Source organism: Manis javanica, chromosome 1, assembly GCF_040802235.1.
Source record: "Manis javanica isolate MJ-LG chromosome 1, MJ_LKY, whole genome shotgun sequence".
NCBI classification, from domain to species: Eukaryota; Metazoa; Chordata; class Mammalia; order Pholidota; family Manidae; genus Manis; species Manis javanica.
The window spans coordinates 163,670,065-163,695,196 of NC_133156.1; the positions used below are offsets into that span (position 1 = coordinate 163,670,065).

The 25,132-nt window shown below is 36.9% G+C and overlaps 1 protein-coding gene across 3 annotated transcripts in view; it reads left to right on the plus strand.

Moving 5' to 3' along the window:
• Positions 1-25,132, plus strand: part of TMEM131 (transmembrane protein 131) — a 234,962-nt gene that overhangs the window by 162,445 nt on the left and 47,385 nt on the right. For all 3 annotated transcript variants that reach the window (XM_073240054.1, XM_073240060.1, XM_036994615.2), the window contains exons 9-18: positions 1,708-1,858; positions 1,954-2,010; positions 2,922-2,983; positions 9,655-9,763; positions 12,855-12,963; positions 13,797-13,950; positions 14,051-14,221; positions 15,390-15,500; positions 15,590-15,724; positions 18,113-18,217. In XM_073240054.1, coding sequence (XP_073096155.1) covers positions 1,708-1,858; positions 1,954-2,010; positions 2,922-2,983; positions 9,655-9,763; positions 12,855-12,963; positions 13,797-13,950; positions 14,051-14,221; positions 15,390-15,500; positions 15,590-15,724; positions 18,113-18,217 — 1,164 coding nt within the window. The remainder of the gene's footprint in view (positions 1-1,707; positions 1,859-1,953; positions 2,011-2,921; positions 2,984-9,654; positions 9,764-12,854; positions 12,964-13,796; positions 13,951-14,050; positions 14,222-15,389; positions 15,501-15,589; positions 15,725-18,112; positions 18,218-25,132) is intronic.

Consider the following 25,132-nt stretch of genomic DNA (forward strand, 5'->3'; position numbering starts at 1 on the left):
CTGACTTTACCACTGTGAATAAATTCAGAAGATCAAAGTTTATTTATTAATTGCTCTGTTAAACACATATAGCCTCTGAGTCTTACTTGTGACCAGTCTCAACCGAGGAAGAGACATGGAGGGGACATTTTTTAGGATGCTGACTTGAATAATTTGAAATAAATTTGGCAGTGATTTGGCTAACTTCTAAGATACAGAAACAAACTAGCAGGTAGGACTATGTAATGGACAGCCCATTTATATCCTTTCACAAAAATGTTTTACCTTGAAATTATTTATTGTTTGAAAAGCTTTTGGGAAAAATAGTATATAGAACATGGTTTCAGAGACCTATAAGCTATTAAATTTGTGTTGTAATTCCAGATTTAAAAACTAAGATTCACTATGAAATATAATAAGAAAACTCAGATTTCTAATTAGTTAAGAACTATAATGAATGGTAGCAGAGATGGCATAATGTTTTAATACTCCCAGAAGCTATAAGAAAAGATAGTGATCCTTATTCCTACAAATGTAGTATAAGTCAATTAGCCTTGACCTCACCCTCAGCCCATAAGACAACCCCAGAGACCAAATTAGCTCCCTAAAGCTGGGGAAGTAGATGGTGCATCTCTAGTGGCCAAGGAAGGTTCCAATCACATCTTTCCTACTTTGAGACTAAAAAGAAAGAAGAGGTAAGTGAAGACCAAGAACTCTAAAACACAGACTTCCCAAAATATGCCAAAAGGTGTGTGCAGGAAAATTCTAGTGGTCCTGAGGAAAGTGGATTGTTCTAAAACCAGGAAAAGAATTATATCACACACACAAAAAAAATTTTTTTTTCAATGAGCCTTTCTTCTAGTGTATGTATGAATGTTCTGTCATTACGGGCCTGAAAAAATTGTTATCTTACATGCTGAGAGCCTTACTGAATGCAGTTGGTAAGCTGTAGATTAGTTTGAGAAGCTTTGTTAGGTTTTATATGAGAGGAAAGGCAGAGTCTGAGCTCTTTTGGTTATTGTTTTGAAAGATTCCCAGGTATCTGGAAAAGCAGTTCCTTGTGATGTTGACATTTCTGTTGGTTAGAAAAATTCCAGTGACCAGGGACTCTGTCTCTGGGACACTTGTTAAAACGGTTCCAGTGAGACTCGGCACTTCAGCGACTCCAGTGTGAGGCTCTTGGAGGTCACTGCCTTTCTGTGAGACCTCTGGCCCCATCCTCCCCACTCCCTCCCTCTGCTTACCCCATTTCCTCTTTGCTAAAGGAGCCCTCCCAGCCCCCACATCATTAAGGGCGAGTTCACTGATGGCCAGGGGAACACGGTGCAGAAAAAAAAAAAAGAAAATTCCAGGACTGAATTACACACCCAAGTACCACATTAAAGAATAACTAATTTTATAGATTAATTATAATAAATAATGTATTTTGTTGATTTCACAACTGACAACCCATTTTCAGATAAGTTAATTTCTTTGATTTTACTCACTTTAATATACCATGTTCATCAACTCTAAGATGCACATTTTTCCACACTTTTAACATTTTCCATAATTGGAGTGTATGTTACAGTCAGTGAACTATGTTTGTTTAATTGGCAGCACATTTTTTTCCTTGGTAAGTATGTAAAATAATAACGTATCTTTCTATCAGTGTCATCTTACTCAATAAACTGGTGGTTATGGAACATTATAAAAGCTGTGCTACATTATGTTCTGTTAACTTGTCAGGAAATTCCTCCTTATGAAACCAAAGGAGTGATGAGAGCCAGTTTTTCATCTAGAGAAGCAGATAATCACACAGCCTTCATAAGAATAAAGACTAATGCTTCAGACAGCACAGAGTTTATCATTCTTCCTGTTGAGGTTGAAGTTACAACAGGTTAGTGGAAAATGGAAGGAAACGGAAAATTAGTGTTGTTTTCAATACATTCTACTCTGGCAAAGTGAAATATAATTGTTTTCTTTTTTTCCAAGCTCCTGGAATTTATTCCTCAACTGAAATGTTAGATTTTGGTACACTACGAACACAAGGTAAAAAAAGAGAGTGCCTTTATAGGTCTTAAAAATCCCTGTTCAGTGCTGAGTGGCTCTGCTTTAACTTCTTGTAATTCACCTTTGAAGATTATTTCTCAGTGTGTTACGTGATTTTGTAGACATCTAATTTTGGGAACTCAGAGGCCTCGTAGATTTATTCCCTGTTCATCTGAGGGATACCCTTGTTTACTAGGTGGGAAAGAAGGCTCGCTCATGGGGTAATCCAAGTAAAGACTTCTAAGAGGAAGACTGAAGCAGAAAGTAGTTTCTTAGTGTTCTAATCCAGTTCCTCACCTGTTTAGTTATGCTCAATCTTTTTTTTAAAGTAGTAAAATAAAGGAAATTTTAAAAACTTACTTTTGGATTTTTGCTTTGATGTGGATGGACTATTCAATTGCATTATAATGACATAATGTTAAAATTTTAAGCCATAAGGTCAGAGAAAGAATTCAAATTCTAAAATTAAATACAACCAAGTAAAGGATTTATTAAGGAAAAAATAGTATTTGTAATTTGGGATTTCTGTAGGCCACATATAATTCAAATTTGGAAGATCCATTTTTAAAAGTTAGATTTGGTTTTAAACTAATTTCACATTGCACATTGATTTGCTTCATTCTGCTTTTCTGGAAAACTAAAAAATTAGTAATGTCTCATTTCACTAAAATGTATGTTTTGTGTTTTGGGTCTGCTTATTTAGGGGAGAGGACAATTCTTGTAATACACAATGTCCTTATGGGAAAGGTGATTCCTACCTATGAGTTAGGAAGAAACACATTCTTTTTATTATATGATATCCTTTTCTTGCACTCTGGAATAGATTCAGTCTGATGTCTAATAAGATAAAGATTTTAACTTACTGTAAAGCACTACTTTTAAGAAATATTTCTTTTCCTCAATTTTTACAGATCTGCCAAAAGTTCTAAATCTTCATTTATTAAATTCAGGAACAAAAGATGTACCAATAACTGTAAGTTTTTTTTAATTTTCTCTTATTTTATATATTCTATTTTTTTAACTTATGACAAATTTACAGATAAACTCTTGCCCCATAGGAATTCTTGTGGCCACCTGGTGACACTTAGGTTCCAAGTGTAATGTAAGAAACCTGTTCTGCCTCTAACTACCAGATTTTAAGGATGAGAAGGAAAATAGATGGTCTTCTCTAAGTTAAGATTAAACCAAAGTTTCTGAGGTTCCTATTTAGACAGAATCATACAAGAGACCTGTGGATTCTGATAAATCCTAGGGTCTGTGTGTCATGTGCAAAGAAAAACAGGTTATAAGCATTCTATCAGTTTGGGTTTTTTTAGATTTAAGGCATGGGTAAATAAAAAGAAAAAAAGATTCAGATAATTTGGGAAGAGAAATAATGAAGCAAAGAAATAGGGTGGGTAATGGCAGAATGCTGTTAATGCTTGTCAGAGGTACCCCTTGTAACCAGCAGTTGTTTAGCATAGTGTATTAGATGGCATACTTTGAACTAGAGGCCTCTCTTCCCTCACACATACATACAAAGCAGGTGACTTTATACCTTATAGTGGAATTGGGTGCCATTATACCGCCTTAGGCGAAAAAAAAAACAGAAATACCCAAATTTTGCTTTGGCCCACAACCTTCTGGTGAGGTCCCCAAGACACATACATAGGGAATAAATAATGGGGAAAGAGAACAGCATATTTTTATTATAACCTGTTCTGATGTCTGAAACCTAAACAGGGAACTCTGATAAAATGAAGTAGATCAAATGCTTTTGAGATTTGAAGGACCTTTGTCCATCGTGGCCAAACCCAGAATTTACCATCAGCTGGTGGAGTAGACACCAAAGGGAGGAGAGTAAACAAACCCTCAACAAGGAAGCAAGAGACAGATGGCCATCCCCGGTAACCACCTTCTCATGCACAGTGACCAATACATAGAAGAATCAGGGGTGGATTAGGAGCATGGTGTCTGGTAGAGAGCTTCCCACACTATACTGTGGAGTTGAAACTACCCCCCTTGGGGTTCCTGCCTGTCCAACATTCTGCATGAGAGAGTCCTGTGACACAGTGGCCTGAGTCTGTTAGGATTCACACCCATGCTCCTAGGAAGGGTCTGCAAGGGCCCAGATAAAGATAAAATCTTATCTTCTACCCAGAATTGTGATTCTTTTTGTTCAAAATGTTCTAGGTTAGGCATTCCCTCTAGAATAGACTGTAATTCCCACTGCACAATTAGTTCAGCTTGCTTTGGTGCTACCTATTCACCTTCTTTGAACAACTCTGTACTGGAATTCTCCTTGAGCCCCCCCTGGCCCCATGGAGCACATTTACCATGTGCATGGTAACAAGCGCACACCTCTCTTTACAGCCCTCTCGTTGTTTGCTCAGGTCCCCACCTCCATAGAGGAAGCACCTTGAACAAGCACAGCTTCCTGGCACCACATTTGGAGATTTCCTCTTTAGCGCTGGATGTCAGTCCATTTGCCCATAGCAGACACTGGCTGTTGGCACATGTCAGATAATCTGTTGTAAGATGTTAGATAATTTTGATTTTTTGTGTGTTCAGCATGCTGTTTATCTGTTACTGGTTTCTTCAGTCTCTGGGATGCCATTGCACGGAGTAGGGTCGGAGTGGGAACTTTCATGCTTGTCCAGCAGACTTCAGGCCTGCAATCACTTCCTGAAATGTGAAGGCTTAGAGATATGATAGGAAAATGCCTTTACTAAGCCCAAGCAATCTGGTCTAACTTTTTACATACAATGAATGGACTGAAACTAATGGCATTTTCAATAAACATTTTCTTTTAAAAAATGAAATTAGCAGTTAATCCTCAGAATATAAATTTTTAAAAAACACAGTATTCAGTTCATTATGACAGGGAATTCAATAGACCCATGTTTCTTCTTTTCTCGTTTATTAAGGAGTTTTCAGATATAAGTGAACATTTTTTTCTCTTACTATGAATCAGGCTCTATCCTATGTTATTTACATGAATCACCTTATTTAATCCAGCAATCCCATGGGGTACACAGGTCCTATTTTTCCAAATAGGAAAAATGAGTCAAAGCTTTTTTTTTTATGTGACTTATTCAACTATAAAAAGTCAAAAGTTGCATGAAAATATATTGGTATATAAGGTACTTACCAATCAAGTCTTTATGAATTTTAATTTCATATTTAATAGTTCTATTAAAAACCTATTGATCTGCATATGTCTGTATATCTACATTTGTATCTGCCTATATATATATATTTTTTCTAACATCCAGAGCCTACATTTTGCCAGTGTTTTGGTAGTTTTGTTTTATTTCCTCATTCATTCATTCATTCATTCATTCAGTAAATATTTTATGAGCATCAGCTACATGCCAGCTTCTGCACTAAGTACTTGAGAATATAGTAGCGAATCAGACAACTGAGTTTCCTGCCCCTACCAAGCTCACTTTTTCGGAGACAGACAACAAACAGGCATACGATGTCATTGTAAATCAAACCAAGTTCTCTGAAAGAAACAGTGTCTGTATGTGGGGGAAGAAGATGATTTAGACAGGGTTGTCTCTGAGGAGCTAGTATTTGATGGAATGACAAGAGGAAGAAGTTGGTACCCCTAAGAGAAGCTGACGGACAAGTGTTCCCAGCAAAGGGAACAGGAAGTGCAAAGGCCTGAGGCAGGCACAGCTTTAAAATGCTGTGGGGAACATGAAGGAGTTGAATGTAAAAGGTGGAAGCTTGAGAGCCAAGTGGGAAGTGTTTAGGTTTATTATAAAGTAAAATGCAATGAGAAATTAAACAATTACAGGATTTTAAGCGGGAGTGACATCATCTGATTGATGTGTTGTACAAGGTCACTGTAGCTACTTTGTGGAGAATGAGTACAGAACGTTAGAATCTTTTGTGGTGGCCATCCACTTGAACGATGATTGTAGTATAGTCTTCTTCCCTTAACAGCCAGGGAACAAGCCCATCTATCTTGGAACGGAAGGTTTTTTTTGTTTTGTTGTGTTGTGTTTTTACCTTTTTAGAATTAAATTAATTTTTTTATTTCCAAATTTCTTACATTTTCTCCTCAGTTTATACCATTTTATTTTCTATTAATTTTTACTTATTTCAAAGAAAAACATGCTTATAAGTAAAAACTATAAAAGGGATTATAATGGGAAGCAGTATTTCCAGTTGACTCTTCTCATCCTAGATTTGCTCCTTAAAGCCATTTTTTTATATTACAAATGTGTTTAATTAATGATCTGTTGTTAAAACCACCAAAAATTCAATAAGCATCCAGATTTCCAATGGACTCCTTAATGTCACAGATGGTTCTGCTTCACTATTTTCTTTTACTTAAGGTATCGTTGATATTACAATCTTACGAAGGTTTCACATGGGCAACATTGTGGTTTCAACATCGTGGAAGCTGAGTTTTAAGAGAGCTTCCATTTCACGCATATATAGAATTTTTAGGACTGGCTAGGCAGTGCTAGAAGCTGGAGATTTCTTATAAATTCCCCTTCAGGGACTTCAGATTCTCTCCATCTTCCTAGATACAGGACTAGTAAAGCAAGCAATTCAAAATACAAGTTACTCTCCTGTTAGGGATGAGATGCCCAGGTTCCAGCCTTCCTGACACTGATTGTCTATAATACAACTTCGAGAAAATGGTTGTCCACAACATTTAGAAAACATTAGTACTATATAGATGATGGAGTAAGTTCACTTGAGATGTCTTTAAGAGGAACATTTACATGAAGTTTCCTTGCTAACTGATGAATAAGAATCACAGATACACTTACTAATTTTACCAATGTCAACTTGATAATCAGCTTTGCAAATCTGTGTGTCTGTTGTTAAAAATGCAGTTGTTATATACCAAAAGGATATTTTCCTTGCTTGCTCAAATGTTTTTGTAACTAGTTTCAGAATGTCCTGGGCCCTTGAGTCTCACTTGAAAGTTACTGAGCATTGTTTGGGTATGAATGTCGTGAGAAAAGGCCGAAACTATATTTAGAACATGTGCAAGCTGCCTTTCCTGGGAATCTTGCCATATTTTTTCCACTTCTTGATTAACTTTAAGTAACAGTTAGTGACTGATACTTAAACATATTGTTAGTATGAATATGCTCATTACAAGTTAATGATTATGTATTTTTCACTTAAAGCCACCAGAATGAACCAACTATTAAGTGTTTTGTTTTTTTTCTCTCTGCTTTGTTTCCTTGGAAAAGGGGTTTTAAGTGAGTTAGGGGTTTTTTAAATAATAAGTGAACAAATAATTTGTACAAAACACGAGTCAAATGAACATTAGCTTACTATTAGTACAACATATTTTAAGGTATACTGAATGTAAAACTTTCCTATGGTAAGGAAAATCTTAAGGTGATATATTTCATGTGAGAAAACCATTTTTTTCTGAGCTATTCTAAGCTCTTACTACTTTGGGTAACTATATTATAATAAACACCATTGCTTGGCTATTCTGGCATGGTGCTGTGCAGGCTGGTAACACTCAAAGTGTTGGTCGTTGCTTGGTGAGCTGCCACTTCGTTTCCTCAAGCATGTTTCAAGTGGTTGAGGTTCCACTGCCTCCCAGTCATACACAGTAGAGCAGGTGCAAGAATTAGGAACCATATCTGTGAAAGTCCTCTGCAAACTATAAAGCTTTATATGCTCATCTCTCTAACAAATCTTGACCTCAGGACAGAGTGGCTAATTTGAAAACACAAAATCAGTAGAATCATCAAGTTGTGTAGATAAATGGGATTGTAGAAAATAATTGGATCCAATCCCCCAGCATTTTACAGGTAGGAAAAATAAGGCCCAGAGTAGATGGGCAGCTTACTCAAACTCACATTTGTAATTAAATATTTAATATCCTTTTGTTGCATAAACTGATCACTAGGGATTGTCACATGCACTTCTGTACTGCTTTCCTTTCCTTTGGAAAAAATATTAGTAGAGTAGTGTATATAATGAACACGAACAAAAATGTCCAGTCTGTAGTGGATCTTATAGTTCAGACTGCTTCGTTTCATTGTTAAAAGTAATATGTACATGCCCTTCAAGGAATAAAGAGATTTGTACTCAAGTGATAGCTAGTAACAGCAAGCTTATTGGCAATAAACATTGATATGAACAAAATGAGAAGGAGTTCTCAAACAAGTGGTAGGAAGAAGGATTAAAGAGCTAAAATGCTAAGAGAGCCTGTGGCCAAGAGCTAGGCTCTTAGGATTTCCAGCCCAGAAAACTGCAGAACCATGGTTAGGGCCATGTTCCAGGTGCTAACCACTGAGGACTAACCAGCAGCAGGAAGGGAGATGCTCTGCCAACTGCTAATAAAAGGCAGCATCTGTAATCATGATATAAATAACCAGCCTTGTTCCCTGTTATCGCAGACACAGTGCAAAAGGACACTTTTTCCTCACACTTCTCTCAGGTGCCACTTGGCCTTCAAGGGACTGCTCTCTGCTTGGTTTGGGAAGAGTCCCTCTTTATAAATGAGCTGAGAGGATGGGAGGGCCGCTGGGAAAACTGTCTGACCCGCCTGTGCTCTCAGGCCTGCCCTGAAGAGTGTTACAGGAGAGAACCGTGTTGTTTGTGTGGGAAACACAAACTGATAAAGCCCCTGAAGATCCAGCAAAAACCCCAGAAGGGTTTTGAGACTAAAGTAAGATTGTAATTGAATTCCAAAGGAAGATTTTTGGCAAGATATGTGTACAACTCCACAATTTCATAAATACATGTTTGGGCACTAGGATGCCAGGCAAAGGGCCCTGGACCAAGCCAGGACACCTGGCTTCCAGCCCTGCCTCTTGCTGCCTACCTACTGGAACCTCACCCCACACTCCAAGGCTCTTTTCTCTGTAAAACAGGGAAGGAGGCTGGGATCTTTAAATTCCCTTCCAATAAAAAACGCTTTGTATCAGGAAGAATAACCAAGAAAAAGTAACTACCTTAAAGTGTACTTATTTTTCTAGCTTGCTTCAAAAGTATGAACTTTTACTGTTTGTGATATTTTAGATTTAGCTGTTTGAATAGAAAAATCTTATTTTTTAAGTTTAAAGCATTCTGACCTCTCCAAATTACACATCCCTGCAGTCTGCCCCACTGTTCAGTCCGGCAACTGGGAGTGCGGACCTGCCTCCACCCCAGGGCTCTCCACTTGGCAGCCACACTCTGGAGGAGGAGAGAACGTGCCCTTAGCAGTGGGGTTTGCAACACCACCTTGGCAAAGGGGCACCAGTTCCCAAGTTCATGTTCATCCTTCATCTTCATATAGTCAGGGTGTTACATTTAGTATTGTGGGTTTCTTTTAAGAGGGACCCTGTCATAAATCTTCATGTCTCCTCCTATATGAAGTAGGCCTTCATTTAGAAAGTAAATATCTTTTTTTTTTTCCAATTTTATGCACTCATATCCAGCATACTAGTTTTTCCTTAAATCTTTACATTCTATCATACATTATTCCTCTGGCCATCGTTTTATTCTACAAAGATATTCTAGTGAAATTAATTTGAAGTGTTACCAGTTTGTCCTACTCCATTTAAAGGGACCACCAAAGTTAAACTTTCCAAATTTTGATTCTGCTTTACTTTTCTGGTACATTTTCCAGTATAATGTTACTGAACCATTAGACTAACGTAACACTATATGTATTTATCTTTGCAGAGTGTTCGACCTACACCACAAAATGATGCTATAACAGTACACTTCAAACCAATTACCTTAAAAGCTTCAGAAAGTAAATATACCAAGGTTGCAAGTATTAGTTTTGATGGTATGTATTCAGCTTGTTCTCTATAATGGGGTGGTCTTATTTTGATAAACTAGGAGGCATCTATGTTGACATCTTAATAAAGAAATCCAGACCATTTTATAGTTAGACTCTATATTACTGCTTAGATTGGTTTTTCTTATAAGCCATCATTAACTCTCTATTGATTGTGTCATGGGGGAAAACTGTAACTTCATAAGCCTAAATTAGTATTTCCAAATATATTAGGATTGGAATTAAATTTTTGTAATCTGGGCTTTTTCACATACATACCTGTTATACTTTCCCTTAACTCTAAAGACAGTCATATTTATAATCAAGTGATGATATACTTGAATTTCAGAAGCATGTTTGAATTTGAGAGCAGAAATAAAGTACTCTGTATAACGCTTTCATAAATTGCCTTGTATAAGCAAGGCAGACAGTCCTAACTAAGCTAACATAAAAGCCCTTATGATAGAATTGTAAGTTTAGGTAACTATTACCTCAAACATGTGTATTGGATATTTTAACATTTGAAATGTTAACTCAGACTTTATAATATTTCAATAGCATATTTTATTCAGCTTTGACCACTTTACTAGAAAATTTGTTGAATTTACTGTCACAAAAGTTTTTAAATAGTGATTTAATGGCTGATTAACTATGTATATAGTTACATTTAATGAAACCAAAACTCCCAATGGGGTTTTTCTCATGAGGGCCTATGCAAGTAAGGAGCCCTGAAGCTTAAGCTTTGGACTTAGGTTAAAGCCACCTCTGCTCATAGTCCAGATTTTCCATAGGTCCATGGTGTAGGAGTCTTAACTCCTCATCAGAAGAGAGTATTTGATCCCTGAGTGAGCTACTGAGCGTAGCAGAATGCCAGAACCCAGGCACAGTGTGTGGGAGCATCTGTACTTACTCCTTCAGCCAGGAGTCCCAGGGAGGATGCCAGCCTCAGCACTCATCCCCTGACCTCAGAGAAAACTCCTGCAGAAATAAAGGTTAATATGTGCCACACTTTCATAACTCAGCCGTCAAGAAATGGTATTGTGCTTTGGTGTCACAGTTAGTTCCCAATCTGTGATAGTCTTCTATGTTGCCAGGATCCACAGTCATGACCCATATTTATCATCAGCACCTGCATCAGAAGGTACATTCTCTTCTCTTATTGAGGAAGAGCATCAGTAATAATCCCTGCCCCCAGAGCACTTAGGGCCCATCCTTCTGATAAATCCACAGAGTAGGAGTGCGCAGTGGGGATAGCTGGGCTGTGTGAACGCCTGCATCTCTCCGAACGCCTGCATTGACAGCCCAGTCAGTGTTCCCATTCTTGAGATAAAGGAATGTCAGTAATGTTGGTTCTTCTGAGATCATAGACATGTAGTGATTCCTAAAGAAATTAGGTTAAATACAAAGACAAAGTGGAAAACATCTTCTAAAGCAAGTGCTACATTTCTTAAGAGTGGTTTTTATTATCATGGGAAAATACCTGCACCACCACTGCCCCAGATTCCAATACAAAGTACCACTGAGGTTGTGCTGAAAGTCAGTCAAGGAATGTGTGCCTTATTTAACTTCTGATATTTCCAGGATGCACTGTATGTATTAACTGTACAGTGTTCACTCACCAAGCCAGCATCTTCTTACTGTTACTCTTCTTTATGATTTTTAACCAAGTTTTCTTGAGGCTTTTGACCACCTCATTTGCTAAAATGTGACTTGATAAGATACTAATTCCTAAATTACAGCCCTTGCAATCAGCCTTACCTCAGAATAAATAGTGAAAGATTAAAACCATCCAGAAATGTCTATACAGCCAGCAGAAAGAAACGAGGCTTCATGGGATTTTTGAAAATCTGAAGTCATCATCTGTACATAGCCACAAACTGGCTGTTGTGCCACTTTTTTGTTGTTCTTTTTTGTGTGAAAGTTAGGTAATGTAAATGTGCAGAACTCACATAAATTCTTATCATAAGTGAAAGTGTTCCTGGGATACTTAAATGGGATAAACAGATCCTTTATTTGCTTTGAAAGGAACATCTAATGGATGTCCAGATTGGATCCAACTGAATGTATTTCTGTAATTCCAGATGGAATTTTTCATAAATGCTACAAAATTTATAGGTTTTACTTCTGTGAGGACAGTGTGATGGCAGAGAGGGTATGACAAGAGGGTACTCCTCTTAATGCTGTGAGTTAGGGTTGGCTTATGTAATAAGTTAGAGCTCATAACTCTTCACATTTTTTGCAGCATGTTACTGTATTAGTATTTATAGCAAGACTGGTCGTACAAGGAGTGTTATATCTTAATACAGCTGCAAACCAGTGGTTCTCAATGAGGGGCAGCTTTACCTCCCTGGAGACATTTCGCGGTGTCTACAGACTTTTCTGGTTGTCACCTGTAGGGAGTGCCTCTGATAACTAGCAAGTAGAGGCCCAGGACACCTCTAAACATCTTCCAATGCACAGCGCAGCCTCCCACCCCTGCCCACACCCCCACCGAACAAGGAAGGAATCTAGCCCCAAATGCTAATAGTGCCAAAGTTGGGAAACTCTGCTGAAGGTAAAGCCAAAGTTTATGGCTATGGACAAGTAGCTCAAATACAGTGTTTTGCCTCCTGAATTGTGTTCACTTGGTAATTCTTTATCTGTTCATCTCATTACAGGAAAACTAAAATTTTCCCTTTTTCATATCAATAATGTGATATTTGATTTAAAATGTAGTTTTGTTTACCAATTGAAAGAATAACTTTTCAAAGATTCTCCCTAGGCAGCACTTTTGAGGAAGGTTTTCACCCTTCCCACTAACCATCTCTCCTCATGACACAGTTGAGTCCTTCAGTTAAGGTCTTAACTCTTTTCCACATTCTCCTTTCTCTTGGTTTTGTTTTTCAACTGTTACCGTCATGGCTAAAAACCAACAAAGTGAAAGAAGAAAAATAAGCAGGAAAAAAATATATACAAGGAGAGTGAAGAGGGGAACTACATAAAGAAGAGATGGCCAAAACCAGGAGATAAAGGATAAAGACATAAAGTCACTCTCATACTTCTCTATATGAACCCAATAGCAAAAGATGACAGAAATAATTTTTTTTATGTTTCCTTTCAGCATCAAAAGCAAGAAAACCATCTCAGTTTTCTGGGAAAATAACTGTTAAAGCAAAGGAAAAGAGTTACTCTAAACTTGAAATACCATACCAAGCAGAAGTTTTAGATGGGTGAGTTTCTCTTTAAAATAAGCTTTGTAACTTATACAAATCAGCAAATTCTGTTTTCCTGTTTATTGACCTTAGCTAAACTAGTAGCCAAATTTACATAATCTCCATGGAATAATTGTTGAAAAGAACAACTAGAGCTATTAAGGAAAGACATCTCCAGATTTTTTGGTTATATTTTTTTTTTTTAAGAAAAGGGTAAATGGGGTTGCATGATTTGGGCTTAAATAAAATCTCAATAATTCAGTAATACAGTAGAAAAATGAACCTATGATTTTTAAATAATATTTAAATCATTTGAGGTATTTCTGTAATTCCTTTTATAGCTAGCAAGTAATTGTGGCCTATTATGAAAGTATATTGTCACTTGAAACAAAATCATTTATATTCCTTTATAAACTCATAAACTGTTCTAGAATTAAAGCTTTTTATAAATGGACAATAATACATGTTCATTTTCTAATTATACTTTAACCAATAATAATTTAATATGCGACTCAGAAGGGATTCATTTTAACAAAGCTGGTTGCAATTGAATGATAAACATGGTTTTTTTAAAATAACTTAAAACGTCTTCTGTTAATACATTCTTGATTTTAACATTGGATTACCTGTAATTCATTAGAGAATAGTTCCTTATATTACATTTTAATATTTTGCAAGCTAAATTTTGTTTTAAATCATGTGGTCAGTCACTGAAATATTTATTGGTCTAATTGTCTAATAACAGTCCTTAATGCTAAATGTAAATTACTACTTGTGACAAAAGAACTTGGGTTTTAAATTAGCCTATGGAAATAAAAATGACTTATTTTGTTTTTGTTTTTTTCTAATAGTTACTTGGGATTCGATCACGCTGCAACACTATTTCACATCCGCGACAGTCCTGCTGACCCTGTGGAAAGGCCAATATACCTCACGAATACTTTCAGTTTTGCGATCCTCATTCATGATGTGTTACTTCCAGAAGAAGCCAAAACAATGTTTAAAGTATGTCTGAGAACCCTCATACTTTTAATGTTACTGATCTACCAACTAGATGATGCTGACACATTGTTCATTGTCTTTTTTCTCTCCCTCAATTCCCTAGGTTCACAACTTCAGCAAGCCAGTCTTGATTCTTCCAAATGAATCAGGATACATTTTTACTCTGTTTTTCATGCCATCCACATCATCCATGCACATAGATAACAATATTTTACTTATTACCAACGCTTCTAAATTTCACTTACCTGTGCGGGTATATACAGGTTTTTTAGATGTAAGTATATTATCTACCTTAAAATTTAAACTTCCCACTCATCTTTTGTGTTTTCATGTTGCACACTCTTAAATTTTGCCATCTTCCGACAGTGTAGCACAGAGAAGGAAATAGTGACTCTGTGGCATCTTACTATACTGATGGACAGTGACTGCACTGGGGTATGGGGGAGACTCAATAATATGGGTGAATATAGTAACCACATTGTTTTTCATGTGAAACCTTCATAAGATTGTATATCAATAATACCTTAATAAAAAAAATTTTTTGCCATCTTCTGTGCTCTATGAGTTAGTCTAATTTCACCCTTCCCACTAACCATCTCTCCTCATGACAAGTTGAGTCCTTCAGTTAAGGTCTTAACTCTTTTCCACATTCTCCTTTCTCTTGGTTTTGTTTTTCAACTGTTATCATCATGGCTAAAAACCAACAAAGTGAAAGAAGAAAAATAAGCAGGACAAAAATATATACAAGGAGAGTGAAGAGGGAACTACATAAGGAAGAGATGGCCAAAACCAGGAGATAAAGGATAAAGAAAAGAGCCAGATAATTCAGAAAGTCAGGCAGTAGAGACATACACTGGGAGCAGTTATCCATAAGCGGCACAGAAGGAAAGAACACAGAAAATACACCAGAAAAGAATACAAACAGAGCTGTCCTTAAAATAATCGATGAAAGAAGTTTAGATGAGAAATAAAACTGATAGGAAAGATATGAAACATAAAAAGAAAATTAGAACATACAAAAAGTTAGGTCTCCAAAAAGCCCTACATCAGTAGAGCTGGAAGGACCAACAGTATCATCCTGCTCCTGCTTCATTTGTTTTGCATAGGTGATACCTTCTTTGTGACTGCTTTATGGATACATGATGTTCGCTGAGACCATAGACTTTTTGCCTGATGCCCTACGGCTCACTTAGCCTCTCCTAGTACTTTAGCTTCCTGCTTTTTTTATGTGCCTTCAGAGGAAATAGCTGTTCCAGAGAGGCCATGAGTGTTTTCATGTCCAATTACTCAAAATATTTTCATTGTACAATATTCTTAATTTTATCTATTTGTGTATACTGACATAAAGTATGACACTTAAATGTATCTTAATTACCTTCTCTTGATAACATTCTTCAACAACTAAGTTTTTTGTTTAATATAGTTCCTTTATGTCTTTCCAGTACTTTATATTACCCCCCAAAATAGAGGAACGTTTCATAGATTTTGGCATACTGAGTGCTGCAGAAGCAAGTAGTATTTTATTTGCAATTATAAACAGCAATCCAATTGAGGTAAAAATCTATTTTTATTCTAAATCACATTTAAGGATTTTATGATAGTACCACAATAATCATTACCATGTCTTTTTTCTCTTTTTTAGTTGGCTGTAAAAAGTTGGCATATCATAGGAGATGGTTTATCAATAGAACTCATAGCTACTGAAAGAGGCAATAGAACTACAATAATTTCAAGCCTCCCAGAGTTAGAAAAATCCTCTTTATCAGACCAATCATCAGTAAGTAAACTTTCTTATTGTTTCTTTCAATTTAGCTGTGTGTGTAAACCCCAAATAAAATGCTGTACCTGTATTATGTACTTCAGCTAATAAGATTCATACTATCATTAGTTATTTGCTGTTGAAAGTCCTTATAGATAATCTACTTCAATCCCTCCTTTTATGATGGGGACACTTGAAACCTAAAGGAATTAAGTTCTACCTTACCATGGGGTGTACTATATATAACAAGCCAAATTTAAGTTAACTTTTCATAATACACGTGTCACTATAGGAGAAATCCCCATAGGTGCTAAACTATCCCTGTGTTGAATTTACTAGGTAAAAGAGAGAGCCCTGTGTGTTGGTAGAGAGTGTTTTCAAATACATAGTAATGTTGCTGGCCAATTTTATGTACTAAATAAAGAGTGTCGGTGAGGCAAACTTTGTTTGATCCCTGTGTAGATGTGCCTATGTACTCTGTCTTAAAAATATGTGCAGTTGGTTATAAAATAGAGCATGAAACAGAAAAAAGAATATATCAATCTAAGTCCTCACCACTCATGAAAATGGAACTTGGGAGTGTATACCTCCTCGGAACAGAATTAGTAGAATCACCTTGTGTGAGAAGGAGCATAACATAGCTCATCTATAAGTTAGGATAGAATGTCTTGCAGAAGTTTTACAAAAGGAAAAGCAAATGTCCTTATATACAAAGATCACTGACAAATATGCTTTCATGAAATGACACAGGTTGTAGAAATTTATTTAAACAGCTTCTACTGAAAGGATCCCCAAAACAGTTATTTTGGGGGGCAGTTTGGCAGTATTTACTACTCTTGGGATTTCTTCCCATGGGAGTAATTTAAAGAGCAAAAAATTGTGAAAATGAAGATGTTTGTGATATCATCATTAGTAATCCCAACTAATTGGAAACAGTTAAATTCATAAAGAAATCATGATTTTATGATTGAATAGGAAGCAAATAAAAAATTATAGACATGATTGTGTGTAGAAACTTGGAAAACCGTTTATGAGAAAGTGGGAAACAGTACTAAATAATGTATATTCCAATTACAACTATGTAGCATTCAAGCTACATAATTGAATATTTATGAATAGTGGTAGATTTGGGGATATTTATATTTTAATAATTTATAGTATTTTAAATTTGATTCAGAAATAAAACCTCCTTTTAAGACAAAAAAGGTTATTTCCATGAGAAGTAATATTTGTCACTCCAGCTGAGATTTTATTTTTAATACAAAAAGAATGCTGAAAAATAATGATACCAGCCATTAATGTGTTCCTTTCAACAGTGAAGTTGGAGTAAAATTGTATGTATATCTACACTCAAATGGTTGAATTACATACTTTGCTGATAAGACATTATAAATTAACTTAGAGTTGCAAAATAAAAAAGTAAAGGATATAATGTAATATATGGCCTGGTGACTATAGTTAATAATGTTGTATTGCATATTTGAAAGTTGTTGAGAGAGTAAATCTTTTTTTTCCACTTTAATCATTTAATTGTTTTCCCACCATAAGTGTAGTTACCATTGTCAACATACAAAGATAATACAATATTCTTGACTATATTCCCTATGCTGTACTTTTATCTCCATGACTAATTTATTTTATAAATTGAATTTTGTACCTAAGAGAATAAATCTTAAAAGTTCTCATCACAACAACAAAGAAACTGTGACATGTATGGTAAGGAATGGTAACTAGACTTTGTGGTGCTCATTTCATGGTGTATACAAATATCAAATGTGTTGTTATATACCTAAAACTAATATAATGTTATATGTCAATTATACCTCAGTTTTAAAAAAGTGCCAGAAACATCAGCAAATACCTTGAGAAAATGAATGAGATCTCCATACTACTGTAAGATTTTTATTGTGACTCTTCCTCCTTTCCTTGATTTTGCTGTTTTCATGTGACCCATTCTCAGTTGCTCTAAAGACATAATTATGAACATGACAGAGTTAAATTCAGAGCTTGAAGCAGAACCAGCTCTGTATGTTCTCATGCCCTAATGTGGCTGAAGGGCCAGTAGAAGGCTGTGCCTCTCTGCCCCAGCCCTTACCCTCTTTGTCCATACAGGTACACAGGTGGTGCATGACGACCATACCCCTCCCCACCTTGGCAGGAAATCTGTTCCACAGGGATCCAGTTTTTTCAGCAGCCCATGGAATAAGTGTAGTAAATAAAAATCCAAGGATGGACATTATTTTGACATATTTGTGCATGATGATGTGGTAATCCACTGTCATACTGTAGGTAAACAGTAAACGTTAGGATTTGGAAGTCATTTTATTATTATAGCTTTCTTTTCCATTTTAATAGGAAATTTCAAATAGCAAAGCTAATGAATGATGTCATTTCTACCACATACAGGTAATATTAGCTTCAGGCTATTTTGCAGTCTTCAGAGTCAAACTTACTGCAAAAAAACTGGAAGGGATTCATGATGGAGCCATACAGATCACAACAGACTATGAGGTATGGACTTGATGGAGATTCATGTCAGTGAGGTTTTTCTGAATAATTCAGTCCTCTTTTGTGTTTATAGAAAAAACTAAGTTACTGATAAAGTTACAGTACCTGCTTCATGCCTTAAAAACTGAACTTGTGACAATAAATTATAGACTATTGGTGTTCCTTATCTCATAGTTTTCTGATAAAACTGAACTCTTTTAACCAAAAACAACTTCATAAAAATGCCTTTGGCACTTTTAGAATTGCTCTGTTGGGAATGTACTTAAAAGATGATTATAATATTGGACAGACCCCAAATGAAATTCGTTTTTTTTTTATTTCGTACCCTTAATATGCAATTACATGAGCAACATTGTGGTTACTAGGTTCCCCCAATTATCAAGTCCCCACCACATAACCCATTTACAGTCACTGTCCCAAGTGAAATTCTTGAGTAAGATATATCTGATTGTTTCTATAGTTATGAATATCCTCCTGTGTAACATTCCAAAAAGGAAATACAATCAGGAAATTACATCATAATTTGAGTCTAATGATTGTATTTAAGTGAGTCATTCTGAGTCAGAGGACAAAAGATCATTGAGCTTTTTAAAGATTCTTCATGGTGTTGAACATGTTCCATTCAATGCAATCTTTTAATGGATATATTTCTGCCAAACCTAAATATTTTAATTTAATGTTTAAAAGTTCTTTGGGCTCTCCACCTAAAGATGGCAGTGTGAGTAGGGTGACGGAAAACTCCCAAAAACCATATATATTTTGAAAATGCAGCAAATACAACTATTCCTAAAAGAGCAACCAGAAGATACAGCATACCAGCCAGGCTACATCTGCGAACTCAACATCTCACAGAAAAGGGTTAGGGGTGGAGCTGTGACCTGGTGGGACCTGAGCACTCCCTCCACCCCAGCTCACCTGTTGGGAGGAAAATAATCAGAGTAGGGAGGGAGTAAAAGCACAGGACTGCTAAATAAACAGCCCTAGTAATCTTCCCAAGGAGCACAGACACACACTGCATGGTGCTCTGCATATTAGAGAAGTAGAAAAGTAAAATCTGAGACCAAGACTGTGAACAGGTTCCCACAGCTGGCTGCTCTGGGACAAAAGAAAAGCAGGCACTTTAAAAGTCTTAAAGGGACAAGGGTTTAACAGGTGTACAGAACTGTCCTGGCACACTCAGCCCGGCAGGCTGGGAACTTGAAGGAACTTCTGGTGCCCTATTCCCCCTGGGTGGCAATGCAGCTCCGAGGCCCTCACAGCAATAAGCAGCCTGCTGTTCCTTCTTCCCTGCCGGCACCTGTGAGCAAGCTGGCTGTCCCCGCCATTGCTGCAGACCAGTCTGAGAACAGCCCTGCCTACAGAAACCACACACCTTAATGCAGAGGCTTCTCCCTGCATGCAGCTAACCAGCCCAGACCCAGAGGCTGCTCCCTGCACACGGTTGACTGGCACAGACAGTGGGCACAGGCGCAGAGTCCAGGAGGCACAAAGGGGCCTGGTCCTTGCAGTAGACACACGCACTGCTAGCCTGCGATCCCCATCAGTGCCCTAGGCCATCCCAAGGGCCACCCCACCCCTGGAAGCCTAGGGGAATAACCCGGAGGCTGCTCCCTGAGCGTGGTTAACGGGCACAAACAGCAGAGACAGGCAAGGTGACCAGCAAGCAGGAAGAGACTTTGTTCTCCCAGCTGACGCATGCACCACTCACCAATGACCACTCCCATCACCATGAAAAGGCAGAAGAAACTTCTTCAATCCAAAATTCCTCAAACATCAGAAAGAGGGCTTGATGAGACTGAAATCACCAATTTTCCTGAAAAAGAATTCAAAATAAAAGTCATAAACATGCTGATGGAGCTACAGAGAAATATGCAAGAGCTAAGGGATGAATTCCGGAGTGAGATTATAGAAATGAAACAAACAATGGAAGGATTTAAGACAGACTGGATGAGGTGCAAGAAACTGTTAATGGAATGGAAATCAGAGAACAGGAAGACAGAGATGCTGAGGCAGAGAGAGATAAAAGGATCTCTAGGAATGAAAGAACATTAAGAGAATTGTGTGACCAATCCAAATGGAACAATATTTGTATTATAGAGGTACCAGAAGAAGAGAGAGAAAAAGGGATAGAATGTGTCTTTGAAGAAATTGCTGAAAACTTCCCCAATCTGGGGAAGGAAATAGTCTCTCACACCATGGAAGTCCACAGATCTCCCAACACAAGGGACCCAAGGAGGACAATACCAAGACATATAATAATTAAAATGGCAAAGATTAAAGACAAGGACAGAGTATTAAAAGCAGCCAGTGAGAGAAAAAAGATCACCTGCAAAGGAAAACCCATCAGGCTATCATCAGACTTCTCAGCAGAAACCTTACAGGCCAGAAGGGAGTGGCATGATACATTCAACACAATGAAACAGAAAGGCCTTGAAACCAGAATACTCTATCCAGCAAGACCATCATTTAAATTTGAAGGATGGATCAAACAATTCTCAGATAAGCAAAAGTTGAGGGAATTTACGTCCCACAAACAATCTCTACAGTGTATTTTAAAGGGACTGCTCTAGATGAAAGTATGACTTAGGCTAAATAGCTGTCACCAGAGAAAATAAAACCATAACAAAGGAAGTAGACCAACTAAATACTAACGAATTGCAAAGTAAAATCAGCTATCCACAAAGTAGGTCAAGGGAAACACAAAGAGTACTGAATAAAACACATAACATATAAATACTGGAGGAGGAAGAAAAAGAAGGGAGAGAAATAAAGAATCACCAGACTGTGTTTATGATAGCATAATAAGTCACTAATTAGAAGGTTAGATAGTAAAGAAGCTGCCCTTGAACCTTTGGTAACCATGAATCCAAAGTCTGCAGTGGCAATAAGTACATATCTATTGATAATCACCCTAAATGTAAATGAACTGAATGCACCAATCAAAACACACAGAGCAATAGAATAAATAAAAAGCAAGACGCGTCTATATGCTGCCTACAAGAGACTCACTTCAAACCCATAGACATAAACAGACTAAAAGTGAAGGGCTTAGAAAAAGATATTTCATGTGACTAATAGGGAGAAAAAGCAGGTGTTGCAGTACTTGTTTCACACAAAATAGACTTCAAAACAGAAAGTAATGAGACAAAGAAGGACATTACATAATGATAAAGGGATCAGTCCAACAAGAGGATATAATCATTGTAAATATCTGTGCACCCAACACAGGAGCCACCTACATGTGTGAAAGAAATACTAACAGAATTAAAGGAGGGAATAGAATGCAATGCATTCATTCTAGGAGACTTCAACACTGCACTCACTCTGAAGGACAGATCAACCAGACAAAATAAGTACGGACACAGAGGCACTGAACAGCACATTAGAACAGATGGACCAAACACACCTACAGAACTCTACCCCTAAAAGCAGCAGGATGCACATTCTTTTCGAGTGCACATGGAACATTTTCCAGAATAGACCACATACTAGGCCACAAAAAGAGCCTCAGTAAATTCAAAAGATTGAAATTGTACCAACCAACTTCTCAGATCACAAAGGTATAAAAGTAGAAATAAATTGTACAAAGAAAACAAAAAGGCCCTCAAACACAAGGAGGCTTAACAACATGCTCCTGAATAATCAAATGAATCAATGACCAAATTAAAACAGACATAAAGCAATACATGGAGACAAATGAAAACAACAGCACAATGCACCAACTTCTGTGGGACACAATGAAGGCAGTTTTAAGAGGAAAGTATATTGCAATCCAAGCCTATATGATCCCAGTGAATAGTCTGAATTCACAATTATTGAAACTAGACAAAGAAAAATAAATGAGGCCCAAAGTCAGTAGAAGGAGAGACATAATAAAGATCAGAGAAGAAGTAAATAAAATAATGGAAAAAATTAATGAAACGAAGAGCTGGTTCTTTGAGAAAATAAACAAAATAGATAAACCCCTAGCCAGACTTCTTAAGAAAAAAAGAGAATCTAAACACATGTACAGAATCAGAAATGAGAAAGGAAAAATCACCATGGACATCACAGAAATACGAAGAATTATTAGAGAATACTATGAAAAACTATATGCTAACAAACTGGATAACCTAGAAGAAATGGACAACTTTCTAGAAAAATACAACCTTTGAAGACTGACCCAGGAAAAAAGAGAAAATCTAAACAGACCAGTCACCAACAATGAAAGTGAATCGGTAATCAAAAAACTACCCAAGAACAAAACTCCCAGACCACATGGATTCACCGCTGAATTTTATCAGACATTTAGAGAAGACATAATACCCATTCTTCTTAAAGTTTTCCAAAAAATAGAAGAGGACGGAATACTTCCAAACTCATTCTATGAAGCCAACATCACTCTAATACGAAAACCAGGCAAAGATGCCACAAAAAAAGAAAACTACAGACCAATATCCCTGATGAACATAGATGCAAAAATACTCAACAAAATATTAACAAACCGAATTCAAAAATACATCAAGAGGATCATACACCATGATCAAGTGGGATTCGTCTCAGGGATGCAAGGATAGTACAACATTCGAAAATCCATTAACATCATCCACCACATCAACAAAAAAAAGGACAAAAACCACATGATCATCTCCATAGACACTGAAAAAGCATTCGACAAAATTCAACATCCATCATGATAAAAACTCTCAACAAAATGAGTATAGAGGGCAAATACCTCAACAAAATAAAGGCCATATATGACAAACTCACAATCAATATCACACTTAACAGCAAGAAGCTGAAAGCTTTTAATCTAAGATCAGGAACAAGACAAGAATGCCCACTCTCCCTGCTTCTATTAAACATAGTACTGAATGTCCTAGACATGACAATCAGACAACAGAAATAAAAGGCATCCAGATTGGTAAGGAAGAAGTCAAACTGTCACTGTTGTAGATGACATGATATTGTACATAAAAAACCCTATAGAATCCACTCCAAACTTCTAGATCTAATATCTGAATTCAGCAAAGTTGCAGGATACAAAATTAATACACAGAAATCTTGCTTTCCTATACACTAACAATGAACTAACAGAAAGAGAAATCAGGAAAGCAGTTCCATTCACAGTTGCATCAAAAAGAATAAAATACCTACAAATAAACCTAAAAAAGGAAGTGGAAGACCTATACCCTGAAAACTACAAGACACTCTTTAGAGAAATTAAAGAGGAGACTAATACATAGAAATTCGTCCCATGCTCTTGGGTAGAAAGAACTAATATTGTTTAAATGGCCATTCTGCCTAAAGCAATCTACAGATTCAATGCAATCCCTATCAGAATACCAACAGCATTCTTCAATGAACTGGAACAAATAGTTCTAAAATTCATATGGAAACACAAAAGACCCCGAATAGCCAAAGCAACCCTGAGAAGGAAGAATAAAGCAGAGGGAATCTCACTTCTCAACTTCAAGCTCTACTACAAAACCACAGTAATCAAGACTGTTTGGTACTGGCACAAAAACAGACCCATAGACCAGTGGAACAGAATAGAGAGTCCCAATATTAATCCAAGCATATATGGTCAATTAATATATGATAAAGGAGCCATGGATATACAATGGGGAAATGACAGCCTCTTCAACAACTGATGTTGGCAAAACTGGACAGCTACATGCAAAAGAATGAAACTGGATCATTTTCTAACTCCATGTACAAAAGTAAACTCGAAACAAAATAAAGACCTGAATATAAGTCATGAAACCCTAAAACTCTTAGAAGAAAACCTGTGCAAGACTCTCTTGAACATAAACATGAGCAACTTCTTCATGAACATATCTCCCAGGCAAGGGAAACAAAAGCAAAAATGAACAAGTGGGACTATATCGAACTAAAAACTTCTGTACAGCAAAGGACACCATACCATAAGTAGAACAAAAAGGTACCCTACAGTATGGAAGAATATATTTATAAATGACATATCCCATAAGGGGTTGACGTCCAAAATATATAAAGAGCTCACACGTCTCAACAAACAAAAAGCAAATAAACCAATTAAAAAATGGTCAGAGGATCTGAACAGACACTTTTCCAAAGAAGAAATCCAGACGGCCAACAGACACATGAAAACATGCTCCACATCGCTAATCATCAGAGAATGCAAATTAAAACCACAATGAGATATCATGTCCCACCAGTTAGGATGGCCACCATCCAAAAGACAAACAACAACAAATGTTGGCGAGGATGTGGAGAAAGGGAAACCCTTCTACATTGCTGGTGGGAATGTAAATTAGTTCAACCATTGTAGAAAGCAGTATGGAGGTCTCTCAATAAACTCAAAATAGAAATACCATTTGACCCAGGAATTCCACTCCTAGGAATTTACCCTAAGAACGCAGGAGCCCAATTTCAAAAAGACATATGCACCCCCATGTTTATTGCAGCACTATTTACAATGGCCAAGAAATGGAAGCAACCTGAATGTCCATCAGTAGATGAATGGATAAAGAGGTGTTACATATACACAATGGAATATTATTCAGCCATAAGAAGAAAATAAATCCATTGCAGCAGTGTGGATGGAGCTAGAGAGTATTATGCTCAGTGAAATAAGCCAGGCAGAGAAAGACAAGTATCAAATGATTTCACTCATCTGTGGAATACAAGAAGAAAGAAAAAACTAAAGGAACAAGACAGCAGCAGACTCACAGAACCCGAGAATGGACTAACAGTTACCAAAGGGAAAGGGACTGGGGATGAGGGAACGATAAGGGGATTATGATTAGCACACATAATGCGGAGTGGGGAGCCCCTGGGAAGGCAGTATAGCACAGAAAAGACAAGTAGTGTCTCTGCAGCATCTTACTATGCTGATGAACAGTGACTGTAATAGGGTATGTGGTGGGGACTTGATATTGGGGTTATCTAGTAACC